This window comes from Pleurodeles waltl, chromosome 10 (genome assembly GCF_031143425.1).
Source record: "Pleurodeles waltl isolate 20211129_DDA chromosome 10, aPleWal1.hap1.20221129, whole genome shotgun sequence".
Classification (NCBI taxonomy): domain Eukaryota; kingdom Metazoa; phylum Chordata; class Amphibia; order Caudata; family Salamandridae; genus Pleurodeles; species Pleurodeles waltl.
The window spans coordinates 159,365,856-159,386,209 of NC_090449.1; the positions used below are offsets into that span (position 1 = coordinate 159,365,856).

Here is a 20,354-nt window from a genome sequence, read left to right on the forward strand (position 1 = left end):
GCTGTTGAAAAGAGTCAAGTGCAAGGCCTTAAAATAGTAGCTTTTGTGTTTTTACAGATCATAAGTGACATGGTTTCTTGGATATCCTTTCACAAGTCATGCACAGATGGTGAATTTTAGAGATGTAGTACACAGGCCTTCCTCAAACCTTTAACAAACAGCCCTCAGGGTGCATTCCTTGAAAAGTTTCAAAATAAAAATAATTTGTGTAGAGTAACATCTCCCTTTTTGCACTTGACACCATTTTGGTCCTTAAAATCTAGGTTTGAAAGTTTGAAGCCAATTTTTTTTTTTAAAGGGCATTTTCTGAATGGCGAACCCAGAGTGCTTTTTCGCAATTAGACATTGAGGTTTCGGTAAGGTGCCCACTTCTATTCAGTGAAGAGGTTATTATTTCTAGTGTTTATAGGTCTTTGTTCCTGCAAGCCAGATGTCATGGGTCCCACTCTGTGCTTGGGGAAATGGGTACCAACACTCAGTGCTGGGATGTAGATTATTCCAGAGGTGAATTTACACGTGTTGTATGGTTTACTATGCATTGTGGAATTTTTTAACCCTTTGTTTGTGCTTGGGTATACTTGTAGGTTCATAGCGTATGGAGAAGTAGCTATATGCATAAACAAATTACCACCGGGATCCTACTTCAGTATCATTGATTGACCAGCACAAGCTACAGTCTTTTGCAAAATACTGTAATAAAGTTGCTGTCTAGCCCTGCTGTGATTATCTAGTAGTTGGAAGATACTTATGTGCTCTTTTTCTACTCTGTGGCACTCCCTTCCCAAAGTCCTCTCCGTGCATCCTTGCCCAGTTGCTTGGTCAGTGGTCAAATGTTTAAATGTGTGTTTTTTTTGTTTTTTTTTATTTATTTTTTTAAAAGCTTTTTCGGACTATAAAAAAGCTTAATTGCCTTCCTTTTCTCTCATGTTTTATCATTATATCATCACTCTACATGCACATATTCCTGATTAAAACACAGATTGTGGTGATCCAAACTGCACTTCAAAAAATTAAGTGTTTGCACCTTGTCTTGGGCACAGAGTCTTAGATTATGCTCAGTTGTGACATTCTCCTCTTTCTGGCCCACACCAGTTCTCCTCCAAGTGTTACCCGTGTGACCGTCTTTCTGCTCAAGATATCCTGTGACCTCGCATGCCTTGGGACCGAGGGAGGAGGAGTTTACTTCTTAGCACTTCCTGGCCTCTCGCTCATGGAGGAGAAAACTCTTCTACAGGATGAAATTATGCAGAGGTAAGATGAGGCGGTGGAAGTGAAGAGGGTGGGCGGGGCTTGAAGGATGGGAACACAGGATACAAATGTGACCGGAATTGCATCTATTCACGATAATTGCCAGACCACTCCATACCGATGGGACGGTCTCTAGTTATGCACTTTCATTTTAAAAAGTGGTGTAGTCTGGGGGTTGGGGCCTTTATGTTCTCTATTGACCAATTGAACTGAAGAACCTATTGACAATGTCTTCTAAAATTCTAAAACTAAAGTCCAGGACTAAAAACGTGTCCCCTATGATGTGAAATGACCTGGCAAACCTGTCGTGGGTGCATTGAGCTAAGGGGACACTGGGTCTGTAGGGATGCAGGTTGGGAGATCATTGCCTCCCTCAGAAATTAGCTGGTCACTTTCATAAAGTTTCCAGTGTTGCATGCAGCTGCTGTGACATCTGACAGAGGGAGATTTTTCTCCAATGAACGTGGTCCTTTGTACAGAAATAAGACTCCCCCTTTCACTACCTTCTACAAAACATTTCTAAAACTGGTGGTAGTTACTGTAGTCTAAGCCTGAATTTAACTGCCTTCAGTTAAATGTGGGACCTTGGGCTACATCGCTCAGAGGGAATACTGTACAACATGGTATGAGGAGCTGCAACAAAGTATTTTCAGAAACATCCCACAACTGGGGAACAGAATCCATCTGGTGTTACGTTATGGGAGGTGAGACCTTATCAGCGTCTCTGAACAGAAGAGGGATTTTGATTGACTTCTGTACACAAAACGATAAACGCATCACAGCTGCTTGGGTGCAAAGGGAATGTTGAGTCAAGTACTGAAAAAAATAAAAGCAGAAGAAAAAATGTCATGTTTGCATTGCAGACCTCAGCAATCCGCATTCTGCATAGTTGTGGAGTCTCAAACAACTAGATTTCAGATGGTGAACAGCTGGCTACTAAAAGAGTGGATGACAAGCCTCTAAACAGGTCTGCGCTGGATGGGAGGAATGTAGGACATACAGAGATTATCAAAAAGCATAGATGCATTAAAAAAAAACTGCAAAATAACTCTAATAGGCTTAGAGATAGAATTGCGCTGGGGTAGGAGGGTTTTATAGCATAATTAATATATTATCTTAAGCTTTAGACCTTACATGGAACAATTCACCAGCACAAGTGGTGCTAAAGTGTAATTAGTTTAGAAATGACTGGGAAAACAGGAAAAAAAGTATAACATTGTAGAGTACATGATTTGAGAAGAAAGGACTGCGTAATAGTTTTTGGATGAGCTGGTGGTTCTTATTTAACCATGTGTCTGTACTCTGAATCATTGGCCACTCTCGACCATCTGCCTGTTTCTTCCCTTCCGTTAATTTGTGAACGAATTCTCCAACCCATCAGGTCAGCTCTGTTTTGTGCATTGTTTATTTTTTGTACATCAAAAAAATATAATGGGATTGGGAGGAATTAAAGGTCCAGTGCATACCCTCCAATAACAGTTACTAATAATGAAATACACTGTTCCTAAAGAGCAAGAAGAAACAAACAGGGAGAGTACTAGGAGGTCCTATTCAATAGGGAGTCCTATACAATAGGAGCAAGAGTCCTCACACACCCAAATGGGTGTCATGCTTCATCATCGGACCAGCTCCTCGTCAGACTGGCGCTGCAATGTCTGACGGGCACCACCCTTTCGGGAGCGCTCTTTGCCGGAGTTCTTTTTCGATGATGCCACACTGTCCCGCAGATAAGTCGGGAGAAAAGGAAAAGAAAGGAGAGCGAGAAAAACAAACCAAGAGTAAAATTGGCTCAAAAACTCTCTATAAGATTTATCTTTATTAGTGCAGGGAGCAGGCCAAGATTAAAACAATTACCGGGAGAGTTAAGTCGATATAATGTTCAACCATTCTCACACAAATGGGACGTCAAGAACTACAAGACTCCCCTCAGAAATCGGGTCGACATGTTTCGCGTCTATCCGGTCCACAAAGGATCCAATGACGCTTCCTCAGGACCTAATATAATAATGCTTCTCCACATACAAACTCAAAGTGCTCTTGCCTATAACCAATGACAAGCGAAAGCAGGAAAATTAGTATCGTCAGTCACTTACATAAGTCCATTATGACCCAGTATGTCAATCCTATTCGTCGCCCTGAAAATGTATGGAAATCATATCAATGATTAATTCTCAAATTGATGTGCAAATAAACCCATGTAGTTAGGTGAATATTCATGTGGCACACAGTGATCGTGAAAACGGTAGCACGTCATGCCAGTATAAAAAACATATTATGCTTACCCTCCCAATTAGAGACAGGGCTTCATGGGATCACGCAGCCTGTAGGCCTGGTCCATATAACACGCTGCATGTCATATAGGAGAACATGTGATGATATAACAAAACAAAGGTGAGAGTCAAAGAAACATATGTATCAACCTACTAAAAAAGGTGACTATAAATTAGATATCCACCCATTATAAGTACATAGTCATAGAAGAGAGAGGGTGCGGTCCCACTAAGTTACACACTCACTCATCAATTATAATTGTCACACTTTCAGTAAAAGCAGTTTGATGGGTATGTCTTTTCATAATACCACCAATGGTGCCTATCTATTAGGGGTAACTGTATTCCCTATAGGTGATTTCAGAATTCAAAAATCGCCGGATCTCAAAAACCAAGCTATCTGGTCAGCGAACTAGCTGATAATATACAACAGGATTAAGATTGCTGTGAGATAGCCCATAGAATACAAAATTCTAAATCAACCGAGTACCCAACGGGTTAAAAATAAAAGTGATGTGTCCCTCGAGATTGCCGGAATATATTCCTCAGTCATGCGCCACGCAGGATGTGTTGCAGGGTACTCACGTAGTTACGGCTGGCCGTCGGAAATTGCTCCTACCCCGGGTCGCGCTCCCGAATTGACGAGGGAAACGCGATCCCGGTGGACAGAAAAGGAGCCGAAACCGGAAGTCGGCCGACTAGCGCGTTGCTAGGCAACGTGTGTGAGTCTCGGGACCTGCAACCATGTGGTTGCAAAATAGATGACAGACTCCTGTCAGGCTCTTCGTGACTAGCACGGCAGCCATGATTGAGCGTCTCGTTTAGAGGCGTTTCATAATACACTGAATACATGCATGTGAAGGGTGTACCCAATAAAAATAATAATTATGACAGCCAGTGCTCCACACACACTGTAACACTATGAAGTAATTCAGTGATTACCGTCATAAGTTGTAAATGTTCCTTCATTGCAGTCAATGTGTCGTCACCATCATAGCAAGTGGAATGGTGTACAATGTTACTGTTACCAAAAGAAAAGGTCACGTCAAGGGTGATACTATATATTTCTCACAAGAGTGTTGAAAAACATACAGCCTATTGATAGGGGGAAGAGAGACAGAAGGGGCAAATGATTGCATCACTCTTCTCATATGTGAAGAAACCTTAAGTGGAGGTTATCCCGATACTGTTGTTAGTTCAAGGGGAGAAGTTAATCCATGGGATGTCATCATTTAAACCCTTACGGTGGGTCCCAAGTTTAAATACCCAACGTTGTTCTAGCTCAAAGTCTCTATGTGGGCATGTCTGTAGTACAACCCACCACATGTCATCTGGACTATGTTTTGCTTCGATATAATGAATGCTTAATTTAGTCGAAGTTCGACCGCATCGAATATTACTGCGGTGTTCATTGATTCTCAGTTTAACCGCTCTTGTGGTCATCCCTACATATTGTAAGCCACAAGGGCACGTTATCAAATACACGCAATTTCGGGTATTGCACTTAGTATGTTTGAGTAGTCGCCAGTGCCCAATCGGGTCTAACTCCAAGGAGTCAGTTAGTTTTGTCAGGGAGCACACGTTACAATTCCCACATGGGAAATGGCCCTCGACTGGTGGCAACTCCCACAGGGTACCTTGTCTGTTTGCCGTCACTTTAGGTCTGGGTCTTGTGTGGATCAGTATGTCTCTCAAATTGGTGGTCCTTCTAAAGGCAAAGAGAGGTTTTGGAATATTCTCACCCCCACTCTGGAGGATCTCCCATCTTTTGTTGATGATTTTCTTGACTGTATTAGACAGAGGTGTAAAGGTCGTGACGCAGGTCAATTTATTATCTGTATGTCTAGGTACCGTCTGTAGTAATAGATCCCTATCACTATATTTGGCTCTTTTGTAGGCAGTATTGACCACTCTAGTTGGATAGTGGCGATCATATAATTTATGTTTCAATTCTGTAGCTTGTATGTCAAAAGAACGGATGTTACTACAATTACGACGTAATCGTAAAAATTGGCCAAAAGGTAAGTTATCTCGAAGTGCTTTTGGGTGATAACTGTCGTAGAGTAATAGACTATTGCGGTCTGTAGTTTTTTGATGTGTGCAAGTCATAAGTGTACCCCTATCAATGCTAATCACCAAATCCAAAAAGGTGATTGTAGTGGTAGAGACTAGGGAAGTGAAATTCAAAAAAGGATCAAGATTGTTAACCCACCTAGTAAAGGATGTCACCTCCTCAATGGGACCCTTCCAGATGGCCAAAATGTCATCAATATACCTGCGCCACAGTTTGATGTTACCGAAATATGGGTTAGAGGTAGGTAGTATGAATCGTTTTTCAAAATCATACATATAAAGACATGCTAAGCTGGGCGCAGAAGTACTACCCATTGATGTCCCTCGAATTTGGTGAAACAACAAGTCTTCGAACTGAAAAAAGTTTTCTGTCATTGCTAAGTGCGCACAATGCATAATGAAATGTACTGGCGTAGTTAGATTCGGTGTAGTTGATAGAAGAGCTGATTCCACCACTGTCAAAGTCGCTTGTTGAGGAATATTGGTATACAATGCTTCCACATCCATGGTGATCAACGCCTGGACCTCCCCTTCAGAATTGAGAGATTTTATGAGGTTGAGGACATCTTTAGTGTCTCGTAAATATGTGGAAGATTGTTGCACAAGTGGTTGCAAAAAATGATCGCAAAATGTGGACAGTGGTTCAAGGATAGATCCTATCCCTGACACGATTGGGCGGCCCGGGGGCGGGATCTTCCCTTTGTGGATTTTAGGCAGACAATAAAAGTAAGGTATTCTGGGATTAGTAGTATCTAGAAAATCAGCTTCTTTTTGCGAAATCCAAGCATTACTGATAGCCTCATGAATCATTCCTCTAATCTCCGTTTGTATTCTAGCGGTTGGATCTTGGTCAATTTGTGTGTAATAAGTAGTCACTCAAGAGACGGAGACACTCCTGTCTATATTCTGATGAATTCAAAACGACTATGGCGCCGCCCTTGTCTGCTGGCTTGATAATGATGTTATTATCAGCTGTCAACCTCTTAAGAGCGGCGCTCTCTACTCTGGGTATATTCACAAAGCTGTGTTTAGGTCGTAATTTGTTAAGGTCAATATTGACCGCTTTTTCAAATGCCAGAATCTCGCAGGGCATAGCCGCTGCGGGGGGCATAAATTTAGACGGTTTTCTAAGACCTGAGTCCGTGGGTGCTACATCCAGCGGTCTATCACCAAAGAAAGATTGTAATTGAATTTTCCTGAAGAACTGAGTTAATTCACCTTGTAAGCGGAAAAAGTCATCTCTGGGAGTCGGTACAAACCCTAGACCCTTGTTGAGGACAGATAGTTTGTCAGGGGAGAGGGGTCTGGCAGACAGATTGATAACCAAGTCCTTGGTGGTTGGTTCTTGCCCTGACTCCGTGTGACCATCTGGGGCTCCTCCTGTGCCCAGTGGACCCTTCTGCCTCTTCCTCGTCTTCTGCCTCTTCCCCTGCCGTTGCCTAAAAAAGGCCCATATGGGAACATGGGGCGGGGTTGATAAAACGGGAAGGGTTGCTGCCACCCCATCGATTGGTTAGGATGGAATTGTGGAAAGTTATAATATGGTTGAGGTCTCATCATCTGTACTCCACCCGTCGGATGAAGAACTGTGGCTATATTTGCAAGGTTTCCTAACTGACGTAGAGGAATCATCAGATGAAACAGATTGTAAATCAGTTGAATAGTCTTCCTTAATATAGGGGTAGATTTTTTCTCGACTAAATCTACTGATATCTTTTTGCAATTTCGTTATTTTTTGTTGAGTTAAAAATTCTTTTGACTCATTTAAGTCAGAATTGATCTCAGCTAATCGGTTCTTAAATGCTGTGATGGAAACAGTAGTTTTCAATGTATTTTCCATAAAGGAAATCTGTACGGCCATGGATTCTGCTATCCGTTTGGAGGTATTGATAATCAGTACCAACCAATCACGGGTGCGTTTCCAGGCAATTTGAGCCCAGTCTTTCCTAAAGACAAGGTCTTGTAGGAAAATCCTAGGCATGTTTGACACGAGTGATCCGTTGGGGGCTATGTTGGCTCTCAGATATTCCGTCATAATTGTCCCATGGAGGACTGTCTTGATCAAGTCTCGTTTTAGTGAGGATAATTTATCCCATTCTGCTTTAGTGGGGCCCGAAGGCCCTGCACCTTCATTTACCAGAATGGATGGAGTCTGAAGGATCGCGGAAACAATGTCATCGTCGAAGCTTAACCCCTGGAAATTATCCATATTGGGGAAGTCTCAAAAGAGACTAGAAATAATCCCGCAGCAAAACTGCTGTGCTCAGTACATCAAAAAAATATAATGGGATTGGGAGGAATTAAAGGTCCAGTGCATACCCTCCAATAACAGTTACTAATAATGAAATACACTGTTCCTAAAGAGCAAGAAGAAACAAACAGGGAGAGTACTAGGAGGTCCTATTCAATAGGGAGTCCTATACAATAGGAGCAAGAGTCCTCACACACCCAAATGGGTGTCATGCTTCATCATCGGACCAGCTCCTCGTCAGACTGGCGCTGCAATGTCTGACGGGCACCACCCTTTCGGGGGGCTCTTTGCCGGAGTTCTTTTTCGATGAAGCCACACTGTCCCGCAGATAAGTCGGGAGAAAAGGAAAAGAAAGGAGAGCGAGAAAAACAAACCAAGAGTAAAATTGGCTCAAAAACTCTCTATAAGATTTATCTTTATTAGTGCAGAGAGCAGGCCAAGATTAAAACAATTACCGGGAGAGTTAAGTCGATATAATGTTCGAAATGTTTATTTTTTGCACTGTTGAATCACCAGAAATTCCTATTGCATTAACTGTGTACTAGGGGCTCGGAGAGTTTCAGGTCATAATTGCTGAATTTGTGTTGGTGGTAACCCAGACATAAAAAAGCAAACGTAACAATTTTCCTTCACCACATCTTTGCTGCTGCATTCATGAATTGGTAGAGCAATCCCTGCTTAACCTCCTTCCTTTGTTATACAGCTTGCCAGATGATTACAGGTGTGGTAAAGCACTTGGACCAGTGGAATCACTACAGGAACACCCACAAGACCCCAACAAGCTCCTGATTGGCTATAGTCGCGGCCTGGTGGTCGTATGGGACCATACAACTCGACATGTGGATCACCTTTTGCTGGGAAATCAGGTAGGTTGTGGATCACGGTGGCATTGAGACTTATTCAAAGAACTAAGAATTTACATCTGGATAATGACTACAAAACTGCAGACTTTTCTTGTTTGCTGCTATTGAACGGCCAACCTCTGTAGGCGGATATCTGGGGATGGGAGGTCTTTCAGATAGTCGAGCAGCCTTTGCTGTTGGTAAGTGGGTTAGGTAGTAGTGTTTTCTTTTTTTTGCAGAGAAAAATGTATGGCCTTTTTTGCACTTTCATAGTGCTTTGGTGCAGGCCATTCAAAAGCGACTCCAGAAGCTTTAAAATGAAGAGTTGCTTGGGAGAAGCTTAGAATATGTATAGCTTCTGTGGACCCAAGCCAGTATGCAGCCTTCTTGCTGTGTTAGCACCACTACTGGACATTCCATCACAGGTATTCCATAGGCTGCAAACCCACTGCAGTATTGGCTGGTAGCAAAATGTTGGGGGTCAACGTCACAAAGAAGCAGAAATAGAAAGAAAGCAACACCCTGTAGGAAGCAGTCTGCAAGGTGACACCCTTTGTAAATTAAAAAGCAAAGCAGGAGTGAGGAAGGGATACATCCCTATAGAAAGAATAAAGGGGGAAAAAAAGGAGCCCGCCTCCGCTGTCTGGACATCTGGGCCGTTGTCCACCCACAAAAATGAAAGCAGCTTTTCATCCAAGGGGAACATTGAAGAGAGGCAACAGAGTAAGGTGCACAGGGAAATGGGGAAGGGAAGCATTGGAGGAGACAGAGGAATCGCCATGTGACCAAACCCCGTTGAGTAGAGTTCATTGAAGTGAGTCCCATGTTGACATATCGGTAATTTGACCAAGCAGCTAGACTGTGTCCTGTCTTATATGTAACTGAATTTATGGATGAGTGGGTGGATGGCTATTGAAAGACATACTGATCATGCTTCTGCATTGATTTGAGTTTATAGTTAATGAATGGTCTTTAGCTCATCCCTCTTTATGGGCAAGGTGGTTCCGATTGTGTAGTGACCCTCTTTTGTACATCTTATTTTGCCAGCGGTGGCGGGTGATGGGGGTCTGCAATGGTGGCCTTTGCTCTGCTGAGTGACGATAGAAGGGAGTTACAAATTGAAGGAATATTTATGATGTGTTACTTATGTTGCATGCTAGACAGTTAACCATGCTGGTTGGTACTTACTTTTGCAGCAGTTGGAAAGTCTCTGCTGGGAACGGAGTGGCAAAACCATGGTGAGCTCGCACAGTGATGGAGGCTACATGGTTTGGTCTGTAAACGGTGACTGCCCTAACTCCTCACAACCGGCCTCCTCATCAATACCTTATGGTGAGTCTCATCAAGTGCATAGCTCGGGAAGTGTAAACGTCTTTTAAAAAAAAAACAACAACAAAAAACTTTCTACTGGTGCCTTCAAGTGTTTCAGTGCTTTTCCTCTTTTAATGCCTTAATGTATAGTTTTGCTAGAACAGGATGTGCTATCATAGAAAGACTTGTAAATGTAGTTAATCACTATCACTCAAGTCCAAACATTTTAGTGGGTGATAATGCTATAGAATAATTTAGGACCAGTAGTTCTCCACTCAACAAAGATACGCACACACACATTCTTTTTCTCTCCTCTCTCTTTTTCATACTGCACTCTCGCTCATTGTGAAGTTCCGAAGCCTTTAAACTCTGCAATGTGTAATCAACAAAATTATGCATCTATTATTCCCAAAAATGTTCCATTGGCCATGCAAATACCAAAACATCAACAGTGTCGATTTTCTAAATGATACAGTTCTGCAATAAAAGTACAAGTAAAATGTGGTGTGTGGCTTCTAGTACTAATACACCTTGTATTAATTCAGTACCCAAGATTTCACAGAGGAGTTTAAGAGCCAAAACAAAGAGTCTGATCTTCCTTCCTTGACTCGTGATGTTGACAGGTTCTACTGTTTCAATATTTGCTTATCATTAGCTACAGTTGTTTACCAAGATTGGTTACTACTTTTTGCTATTTAAAAAACTTAGTCATAAGTGTTCCTTATGACGGGCAATAACTAAGATCCGAAATTTTAAAACTATGAAAAAAATATTTATGGTTAACTAAGTGTAGCACCTCCTAATGTATTGCTCATGTGCTTACGCATGACTACAGACGACTTAATTGGAGAATTGTGACTTCCCGTGTCAGTTATCAGATACTATGAGTTGTAGATGGGGTGGGATTTTTAAGAACTGTTTGGGTTGGTACAGAAAACAATGGTAATTGAAAGAAAGAAACCTCAATCGATCATAGATGTGCAGCCTCATTTCTCGGATTAGGGGATATTTATTTAACCAGATTTCAAACTGTATATGGGCACAAATAGATTTCTGGGCAACATGTATCTGAACAAATTACAAGTCTTAACATACATTGTCAATTGCTGAGATTCATGATGACAAGAAATGTATTTGTCAGTATAGTTTTTAAAATATGGAAAATATCTTCTAATGTGACGAATGAGGTCACACAGTTTGTGAACTAAGATTTAATCAGTGGCCGATTGAGGTATCCTTCTTCCAGTTATTATTTTTCAGCTAGGCATGAAATATCCACTGAGAAACTATGTAGAATATCTACAATTTCACCATTCAAATGCACCCTAGAAACTGTTTTAATATTGAAGCTAGCAGTGCCACTTTCACCAAGGAAAAATGTGACTGCAACTAAACTATGAAGGCAAATATAGCTAAAGACTAGTAAGGAGCTTTGCTGGGCTGCAGAACTCTTTTGACAGGTAAGTCTCATTGCAGAGATCAGATAGATACATGCTTTACATCTGTTGGCACAAACAGATGGGTTAAGAGCCCAATGATGTGTTCATCCACTGTCTTCTGTGTTTGTAAGACCACCTGAGATTTCTGATGCAAGGTACCAACTAGTGCATTGCTGGGTGATGGGTAGACCCAATAGTTGAGTACCTCACCATACTGAGCGGTAATATCTATGGTTTCTAGGTTTTGAATCCTAACTATTACACCTTTGAACTCAAGGTTTTTTAAGAACTTATTTTTGATTTTAAAAAAATTATACAACTTCCATTACTATATAGCCAAGTTTACTATAACAAAACCCAAATTGACCAATAACTTTATATTTTGTATAATTTGCATTGTCACAGACACCTTGTAGTCCTGTTGCTGGGGGCGTTTGCATTTGTAAGAACACTGATGCTTCTACTTTACTTCATTTTCCTCCCATACCATATTTTGGACATTTCCATACTGTGTGAAAGAAGGGTCGCTTCTGCTACATTTTTGTCTGCATTTATCACCTGCTTACCTACGATAATAATTGGATTCATATGAATATGTTCTGTGCGGTACCTTCAATTGGATTGCCTGGAGGTAGTTTTTATTGCTACCGTTCTTAAGAAACCAAATCCTCCGCCAGAGAGTTATCTACTTATCTTGTTGCCATTTGTTCCTCAGTTTAACTCTTATTGTATGTTTAACTTGAGTGTTCTTTAATTAAGGTATATGACTTGCCCCAGTATGTGTCCATCCAATGACCTCCTCTTCTGGGTGGATCTTATTTCTGTATTCTTAAGGTTGTCACATGTTTGAGTTTGTAAGTATTTCAGCCATTGGGACTTACTTGATTTCATATTCCATCTGTAGATAGTCAAAAGGGACTATTAAGTTTGTGTCCCAAACTTTAAGGTTGATATGCCTACTGCCTCCCATGTCCTAGATCCCAGTAATTTAGTCACTTACATTAGGTGTGCACCCCCTGTTATCTGTGTTTTAGTTGTTAATCCAGTGCCCTTTTCTTTTTCTTCAGTTAAGTTGTTCCTCAATTAGAATATAGAATTGGTCCCTGATGGGGCATCATGTGGTAGTGGCCTTTGATTTACCCCCCCCCCTTTCTGAGCAATGGTGTGTAGCCCCTGTGATCGAATATAAAACGACTCATCTTGAGAAAAGCAGATGTGTTTTATATCCTGTATACTTGCTCACAAAGGTTTTCCCCCACCTATATTCCTGCTTGACTGATTCTACTCATCTCTACCATTCCAGTTCACCAATCTTGCATGCCTGTGAAGAACAATGCTCTGTCTACAAGTCTGTTTATTTTGGTTAGTTCTCTTTACTAAAAGCATAACGTACGCAATCCTCCTTCACAATTTCATGCCCATGCCATTGCCACTGGAAGTAGGGGAGGTAGGGTATGCCGAAACGCCCTCAAAATAAACATGCTGTAATTTAGAAGTGATTGAGCAGTAAGCACATCTTTAAACTTTGGTTTTATCATGTCATATCTGCTGTGCATTCAAAGACAGAGGTCGAATGTTCGGCTCTGTCTCTCAGGGAGCTGGGTGTTTACTTTTTTTCCCCTCTACTGTGGAGTGAGGATTTATGTGGCAATCTGGTTTGGGTAGGGGAAGGTAAAAAAAGGATGTGGGCTGTTATCATTTTTTTTTTTTTAGCACACAAAATAATGTAATTGACTGTAAATGATCTGTACAAATATTTCAGAATATATCAATTTGGAAAGCACAAATTAAACACACTGTAATTCTGAAGTGTGATGGAAACAACTGTTTTAATAGGGAAAAGCAAAATCAATCTAATAGGTGATGCCTATTTCTACACTATCATTTGTGCGCTGTATAGTTTTCTCAGTAAAATTGTGTGTCTGTGCAAATGTTATGGTCATTTCAATTGAAGTTTGTGCTTGCTATACTGGCATTTTGCTACCACACCATGCATACTCCACTCTCCTCCACTCTATTCCACCCCACTTTTCATTAATTCAGTACCTAAGATTTCACCACCAAACTATGAAACTTTAGGCCACTCCATGACACTATACCCCTCCACCCAGCTACACTCTGCCACCCTCTCCTCCACGACACTATACCCCTCCACCCAGCTACACTCTGCCACCCTCTCCTCCACGACACTATACCCCTCCACCCAGCTACACTCTGCCACCCTCTCCTCCACCACTCTGCCACCCTTTCCTCCACCACCCTGCCGCCCTCACTTTTAGCCGTGCCGAACAGCAGGCACACTGTCATACAACATGGCTAAAACACATTGGCAAATCCAGTAGATCTTGCATAGGCAAGACCAATTGGCTTTGCCAGTGCTTGTTTTGAACAGCTAGCCACTATTCCAGGATTTTAGTTTTAGAATTAATTGTGGAATTTGAGCAGTGTGGTGTTTGCTCATCCCTCGGTTTACCTTCCTTATGTATCAATACTTTTATGGCTGTGCATAGGTCCCTAAATAGCTATTTTCATTTGCTTCTAAGACCACTTCATGCGTTGGCTTAAACGTTTGACCTTGTCATCTTTTTGTGAAGGTCAGCAGGCAGACTAGTAGGGATGAGGAGTTTTCAGAATTTAAATTGTTCGTGTCATTCCTATATCCTCCTCTGTTATTTTGTCTTCTGATTGTATGTTTTGTCCTTTCTTAATCTTTTAGTCTGTCAATCCTGAATAAAATCCGCCAGAGCTGTCAAGTCTGTTTTGGATCGGGATTCTTGTAGAAAGACAGCGAATGCATCTGTTACTCCTTTGTCCTCTATGACTGTGTCTCTCTCGCACTTTTATTTCTCTTATATGGATCAGCCCCTCCTATCTTGTATTAAGCCAGGCTTTAAGTTTGCCCATTTCATCCGAGGCTTCATAGTTTATCATGCTTACTTATGTAATCAGTCTTGATCATGTTAATGGTGTTAGTTTAAGTTCCTCCATCTTTGCTTGCATTTGCATTGTGAGATTTTTCGTATAGTTTTCTATACATTCCCGCTCTAGTATTTTTTAATGTTATCTGGCAGTTGCAACCTTTTTTTCCTCTGTCTTCTCCGATGAAATAGGATATTAGCTTCCCATCCTAGCACAGTCCATATGCGTCCCAGAGTGGTCAGGACTATCCACGGTGCCAGTGTTTCTTTTTTTACTAACCTTCATTAACAAGTGATCGTAATAGGCCACTTAACAAATGTTTTTGTACTCCATGACCTACATTGCGCATGGTAAATGTGATTGTGACCTCAGTCTGTGGCTTGATAATGCTTTAAATAACATGTTGCTAATAACTCAGTGATACTCCATTTTTAAGGATTTAGGCCGATCCTGTTCTGCCAGGATTAGCATTTGTAGCTAGAAGGGTAAATGTAGATCTTTGTGGCAAGAGTTTAACAGATTAAGCCGCGTGGCTTGTAAACAATACAGTGAATGGCTTCAAACCCCGACTAATTTTTCTGGATCTTATTTTTTTTTTTAAACTGGTCCACATACGCTGCAGGGAGAATAGTTAGAGCAACTTCTAACGAAGAATAGTTGACGGATTAGACAGCGTTCTTTTTTAACAGTTAACTAAAGCAGGTGTGTGCCTATATATCTCACTAGACATTTATTATATCTAATTAAACATTTATTTATCTCAGTAAACCTAGTAGGCCTCGTTCTGTGTAGGCTGGTCATGTCTACAAAACTGATTAGCATAATTTCTCTCAATCTCTGTAGATTACTGCAAATCGAGAAAGCACAACCTTTGGCAATGACCAATTTCTAAAACGTTATTTCTTTTACTAGCATTGATGAGCTCAAACCTCTGTGGCTAAATAGATTCATAGTTTCCACCATGTTTCTAAGATCTAATACGTGTTCATTTTTGGGTCATTTGGTATCTATTTTCTCAAGACCCGGCTATGGACCGTTACATCACAAACTGAAAGATTTGACAACATTTTAATGAACAACTCTAAAATCCTAACAAATGAAAGTAGAGCATAGTTTTGTTATTTGCATTCGTCCTGAGAATTTAGCAATAGACCATTGAATGGTCGCACAACCTACCAATTAATGTATTAACAAAAAATATTACGTTTTTTAATTTAGGAGCTTTGAGGTCCATGTTCTAAACATGGAGGTTGAAGAGTTTACGCCTTGATCCCTTGAGTGCAAAGGGATTTTGTGAAGTAACCGCATCTAAAAGCAGTCAAAGATCCACTTGCCCGAGGGCTCCATAATAACACATTAGTATTATGCCCCAGTATGTTGAAGTAGCGACACCACCAAAAACATGCAGCCCCGGTCACCCACCAGATGGTCAAAGAACTTAACCACTCATAATGTTGCATACTGGTGGAGATTGCTGCTGGGCAGTGACGATGCCAACCACATCCTATCTATGTAATATGGCCAGAATGATTATGAACTATCCTTCACCTAGATCAAACTAATTGCGTCGTACCATTTATTACATTTAGTTTTTAATTTTTTTTATTTTTTTTTATTTGGATGGTGTCCTCGTAGTATGAAGAGACATTCAATGTCAGAATGTTATTGATTGGAAGTCCTATGTGAATCTGATTGAAATGGTACTGAGTTAATATTGGTGGCAAAAATGTTTCATACATAGTCCTAGTTTTGCTCTGCTAAGTAGCAGCTGTTATGTTCTCGATGTTTGTGTAGTGCATGGTTCTCATACATTTATGAATTTTTGTATACATGGTTCATTTTTTGGGATAACAAAGATTACTTCGATGGTGAAATATCTCTCAGCAGTGTAGGTCTGTCATGCACTAATTTACATCAGTGGGTAATAAGTTGTTGTTCTACAAAGCATTATTAGCTAGTTTTAATGATACCTCATTGACCGACCTCTGAAGTATAGAGTTAGAATGATTGGATTCCAACTTATAACTTCTGCGTAACAGCAGAAATCCGCCACGAGGGTTAACACACTTAGTCACTTTGATAGTTATACAAAAATAAGGTGGCTACAATAATGCTGTAGACGTTTTGGTGGTTCGTAGTCAAAGGGTCATACTTGACTTGTTTTGGTGTTAAGAATCTTACAGAATACTATTTGGATCTGAAACTTTGTGATCCTTTTGTCCCCTGATAACTATATTCTCCACAATGTAAGGCTTGAAAAAGATGCAGAAGGGCACAAATACTATCACATGCACTAGATATTGTTCATAGTTTGATGAATTTTGGCTAAGCTGTGTTTGAGGTGTAGGACTTTAAGTCTATGATCTCGTGGTACGAAAGTGTAATTAAGTTGGTCAACATGGTCTCCTTGGCGGAGCTAACTGCAGTCATTGTATATTAAAGCACTGACCTGGGAAATGCCGACCCACTATATGGACTGTTGGCGACACCTTTTAAGGAGCTGATGTCTCCAGCTTACTTTTAATATTTTTGGTTTGATTTTGAGGAGAAAGTACTCAAGCTTTGCTAGAGCTATTTTTAAAATATTTAACACCTTCAGTGCTTTACAAGCAAATCTTCAAATTCAGCTATTAGTCCTTTGCTCTTAGTTTAAAGCAACGTGGCTCTCAAGCCTAAACCGATCCAACCCACTGCTTTTGTAAAATATTGTTTACACAGTGGAAGTTAAAGTAGGTCACCCACACGATTCTACAGGCTTTCTAACCATGTGATAAACTTTTCAGCTGATGTTACTTGAAAGTTCAGCCTCTGACATGTTGTTGGTAAATTATTTGACCTTTTAACAAAGTTTTCCTGAGTTCCAGTTAATTCTGTTGTGAATACTAGAAAACCTTCAGCGCTAATGGCAGACTTGTTTTATTGCATGCTAGGATTTGTGCTTTACATTCGATTAAATTGTTTTGCCGTCCTGGTGCATGACAACGTTCCTTGTTGCATCAGTATGTTTCCATACTTGAAACTGTGCTACCGTCAGTGTAAGGCCTATTTCCTGTTTCTAAATGGGCATGCTGTTAATGGCATCAATCCAGGTACTTTGCTTCCATGTTTGCAGTTTTACCATCTGCAAGCCCTAATGCTGTACTTGAGTGTATAGTAAGTAGTGTTTTCCTGAAACGTCTTATACATGAAGCCAGCAGAACAACCTTGAAGACTTAGCACAAGTACCAAAATGACTAAGCAGATGAAAGGTGCAAAGTGTAAGGGAGCTCGACAGGTCCTTAGGCATGACCTATTCCTGAACTGCACAGTGGTGAAAACAGCAGTACTAGGAAAAGCTGGCATGGAATAATGCTGCCTGCTTGATGTGCCATCTGGCCCTTTTGCCGTTGTTAAACTCATTAGTTCTGTGTCCTTGTGCTATACTATGCACCCAGACATTTTAGATTGAGGTAGGTGTAACTCGGATGTCTTAGCCAGAGTGAAAGGTCAAATGCGTAACAAGATCACAAAGACACCCTTCGCCTTTGGTAAGTTACAGACCTCTGGTTATTGGGTAGTGTGGACAGTGTAATTTTCTTAAGTGCTCTAGTCAGGTGAGATTCCAGCAGATACACATGGTGCCACATGTGGATTGTCTTCTAGCGCACAGTAATGACACTTCTACCACTCGCCCTCTGAATTCTGCACAGTAACTCTCAAAGCAAAAGTGCTTTGCGTTTTATTTTTTTTATTTTTTACTCATACTGGAGAGGTTAGGCAGTCCACAGCTGAGGTTTGATTTTGTGGCTTAGCTGGGAATCTTCAGTTTCCAACTACTACCATGTGTGTTCTTTAGATGGTTAAATCCTGTTTCAGTGTCGTGCAGAGTGCTTAAGTTTATTTCACTGAATGCAGCAGAAATATGCTTAAATGAAGTGGAAGCTTCAGGGACGTTTTCATGTGTGATTGGGTATGAGGGAGTATGTGAACTGGATTAACTCAGTTAATATGGCTGAAGTATGGAATTGATTAATACATGTGAAAGATTTACTGTGTGGAGAGGGCTGGGCTTCTGTCCCCTGAGCTCCACGTATGTGCCACTTAAACAAGGAGTGTTAAGACTCTTGTCCTTTCTTTAAGGTCCATTTCCCTGCAAAGCCATCAACAAAATCCAGTGGCGAACATGTTCTTCTGGGTAAGTTGGACTGTGCATCCATTTGCTGTGTTTCTTAGGTTTTGGAAAACAGATCTGCTCTCAGTTGGACAATAGTCAAATGGTCCCCACAGTGTTTGGAGTCGAGCTGTGGTGAGTTGACAAACTCTTGAGCAGGCACCACCCGAAATGACAGACTCAGCTTTCAGATCACTAACAAGAAGAAGGTGAAATAGCGCAAAATGTGTGCGGTAGTGACTGTTCTACAGAACGAACATCTGTGCTGGTTTCGTTGTTCTAATAAATAAATAAATCCTGCCTGTCCCCAGGTTGGATTTCTAAGTGAAGAGTTCAGCCCATGTGCCCCGTGGTTGTAATTGCACAGAACCCAAAAGCTAACTTCGTAAGATGTTTCTAGAGTGGTCACAGTAAAATACCCCATTTATTACATGTTGGTTGCATTGAAGCCTCCTATGGGAACACGGGTGTGATTGAAGATTTGCACTTGTGAGATACTGTAGAATCCGTTGGCAGCTTATAGCGAGTTTGACAAATCGATATGTGCTCCTGCCCTTTAGGATGTTTGCGTATGTTTAGATGTTACGTAACTGGGTATTTTTATAGCGCAGCGCTCACAACTTTCTTGTTTTACCGATGTGTGCCTAAGCTTGATTTGCAGTTGTGATTCATCCAGAGGGTGTTCTCCAGTGGGGAAGTTTGTTGCAGAACCACTGTGGCTGGGTAGTATGTAGGGTGAGAGTGTGCCACATGGTGGTGTTCCATAATGGGGGAGTTTGGATGAGTCTTACAACCTTCCATCCCACCTTTTTGAATGTTCTGTGCATAGCCAGTTATCATTGATGGTTTGTAGTGAATATTCTTGTTTTGAGGCTCAACTCTTTAGCTATGTGAGTGTTGTTGCTAAGGGGTAGTTGATTTTGGGCCCATCCAAGCGATCTAGTTTCAGACTTACTCGTGCAGTATTTATAGGTTTTCAGTTCTTAACAGGATCATTTTGTTCCTGACTATTAAAGCAATACACTGTTCCTAAGAGACCAAGGTGAACTATAGAAAGTACTCTGGGATCCTAATTAATAGGAGCAAGAGTCCTCACACACCCAAATGGGTGTCATGCTTCATCATCGGACAAGCTCCTTGTCAGACCGGCGCTGCAATGTCTGACGGGCACCACCCAGTGGGGGGCTCTTTGTCGGAGATCTTTTTCTCGATGATGCCTGACTGTCCCGCAAATGAGTAGGGAGGAAGAAACGGGGAGAGTTCAAAGGATGAAATAGAAATAAAATTGGCTCAGGACCCTAGATAAATGCTGACTTTATTCTGTTTGTGTAGGGTGAAGGCCAAGATTAAAATATCAAAAGAGAAAGTGAGATAGAGATGATGCTCAACCACTTTCAAACTATATGTCTAGTGGTGGGAGGGTCAGGGAACTACGAGACCGACCTCAAAATTGGGTCGACATGTTTCGCGTCTCGGTGGTCCAAAGCGGATCCAATGACGCTTCTTCAGGACCTAGTGTAAAAGAACTTCTCCAATTTTGAAGCTAAGTTAGCTATTATGTAGTGTTGCTGATAGTCAAAAAAAGGTAATCGTCAGTCACTTACACAAGTCTATTGTGATCAAGTGTTTAGTTCCTAATCGTCACCCCTCCCAGATTGAGTAGGGGCTTCATGGGATCATGCGGGCCATAAGCCAGATCAGCACAACATACTTTGTTGACGGACCTGCTGGAGGGCGGCTCAACCTACCCTTTGGACGCGCTCCCGGATACATATATCTGGGAGGGGTGACGATTAGGAACTAAACACTTGATCACAATAGACTTGTGTAAGTGACTGACGATTACCTTTT

The 20,354-nt window shown here is 41.2% G+C and overlaps 1 protein-coding gene across 2 annotated transcripts in view; it reads left to right on the top strand.

Annotated features, from left to right (window-relative positions):
• LLGL1 (LLGL scribble cell polarity complex component 1) overlaps positions 1 to 20,354 on the top strand; it is a 261,337-nt gene that overhangs the window by 154,880 nt on the left and 86,103 nt on the right. For both annotated transcript variants that reach the window (XM_069210096.1, XM_069210097.1), the window contains exons 5-8: positions 1,093 to 1,251; positions 8,546 to 8,708; positions 9,881 to 10,016; positions 18,473 to 18,527. In XM_069210096.1, the coding sequence (XP_069066197.1) occupies positions 1,093 to 1,251; positions 8,546 to 8,708; positions 9,881 to 10,016; positions 18,473 to 18,527 (513 nt within the window). The remainder of the gene's footprint in view (positions 1 to 1,092; positions 1,252 to 8,545; positions 8,709 to 9,880; positions 10,017 to 18,472; positions 18,528 to 20,354) is intronic.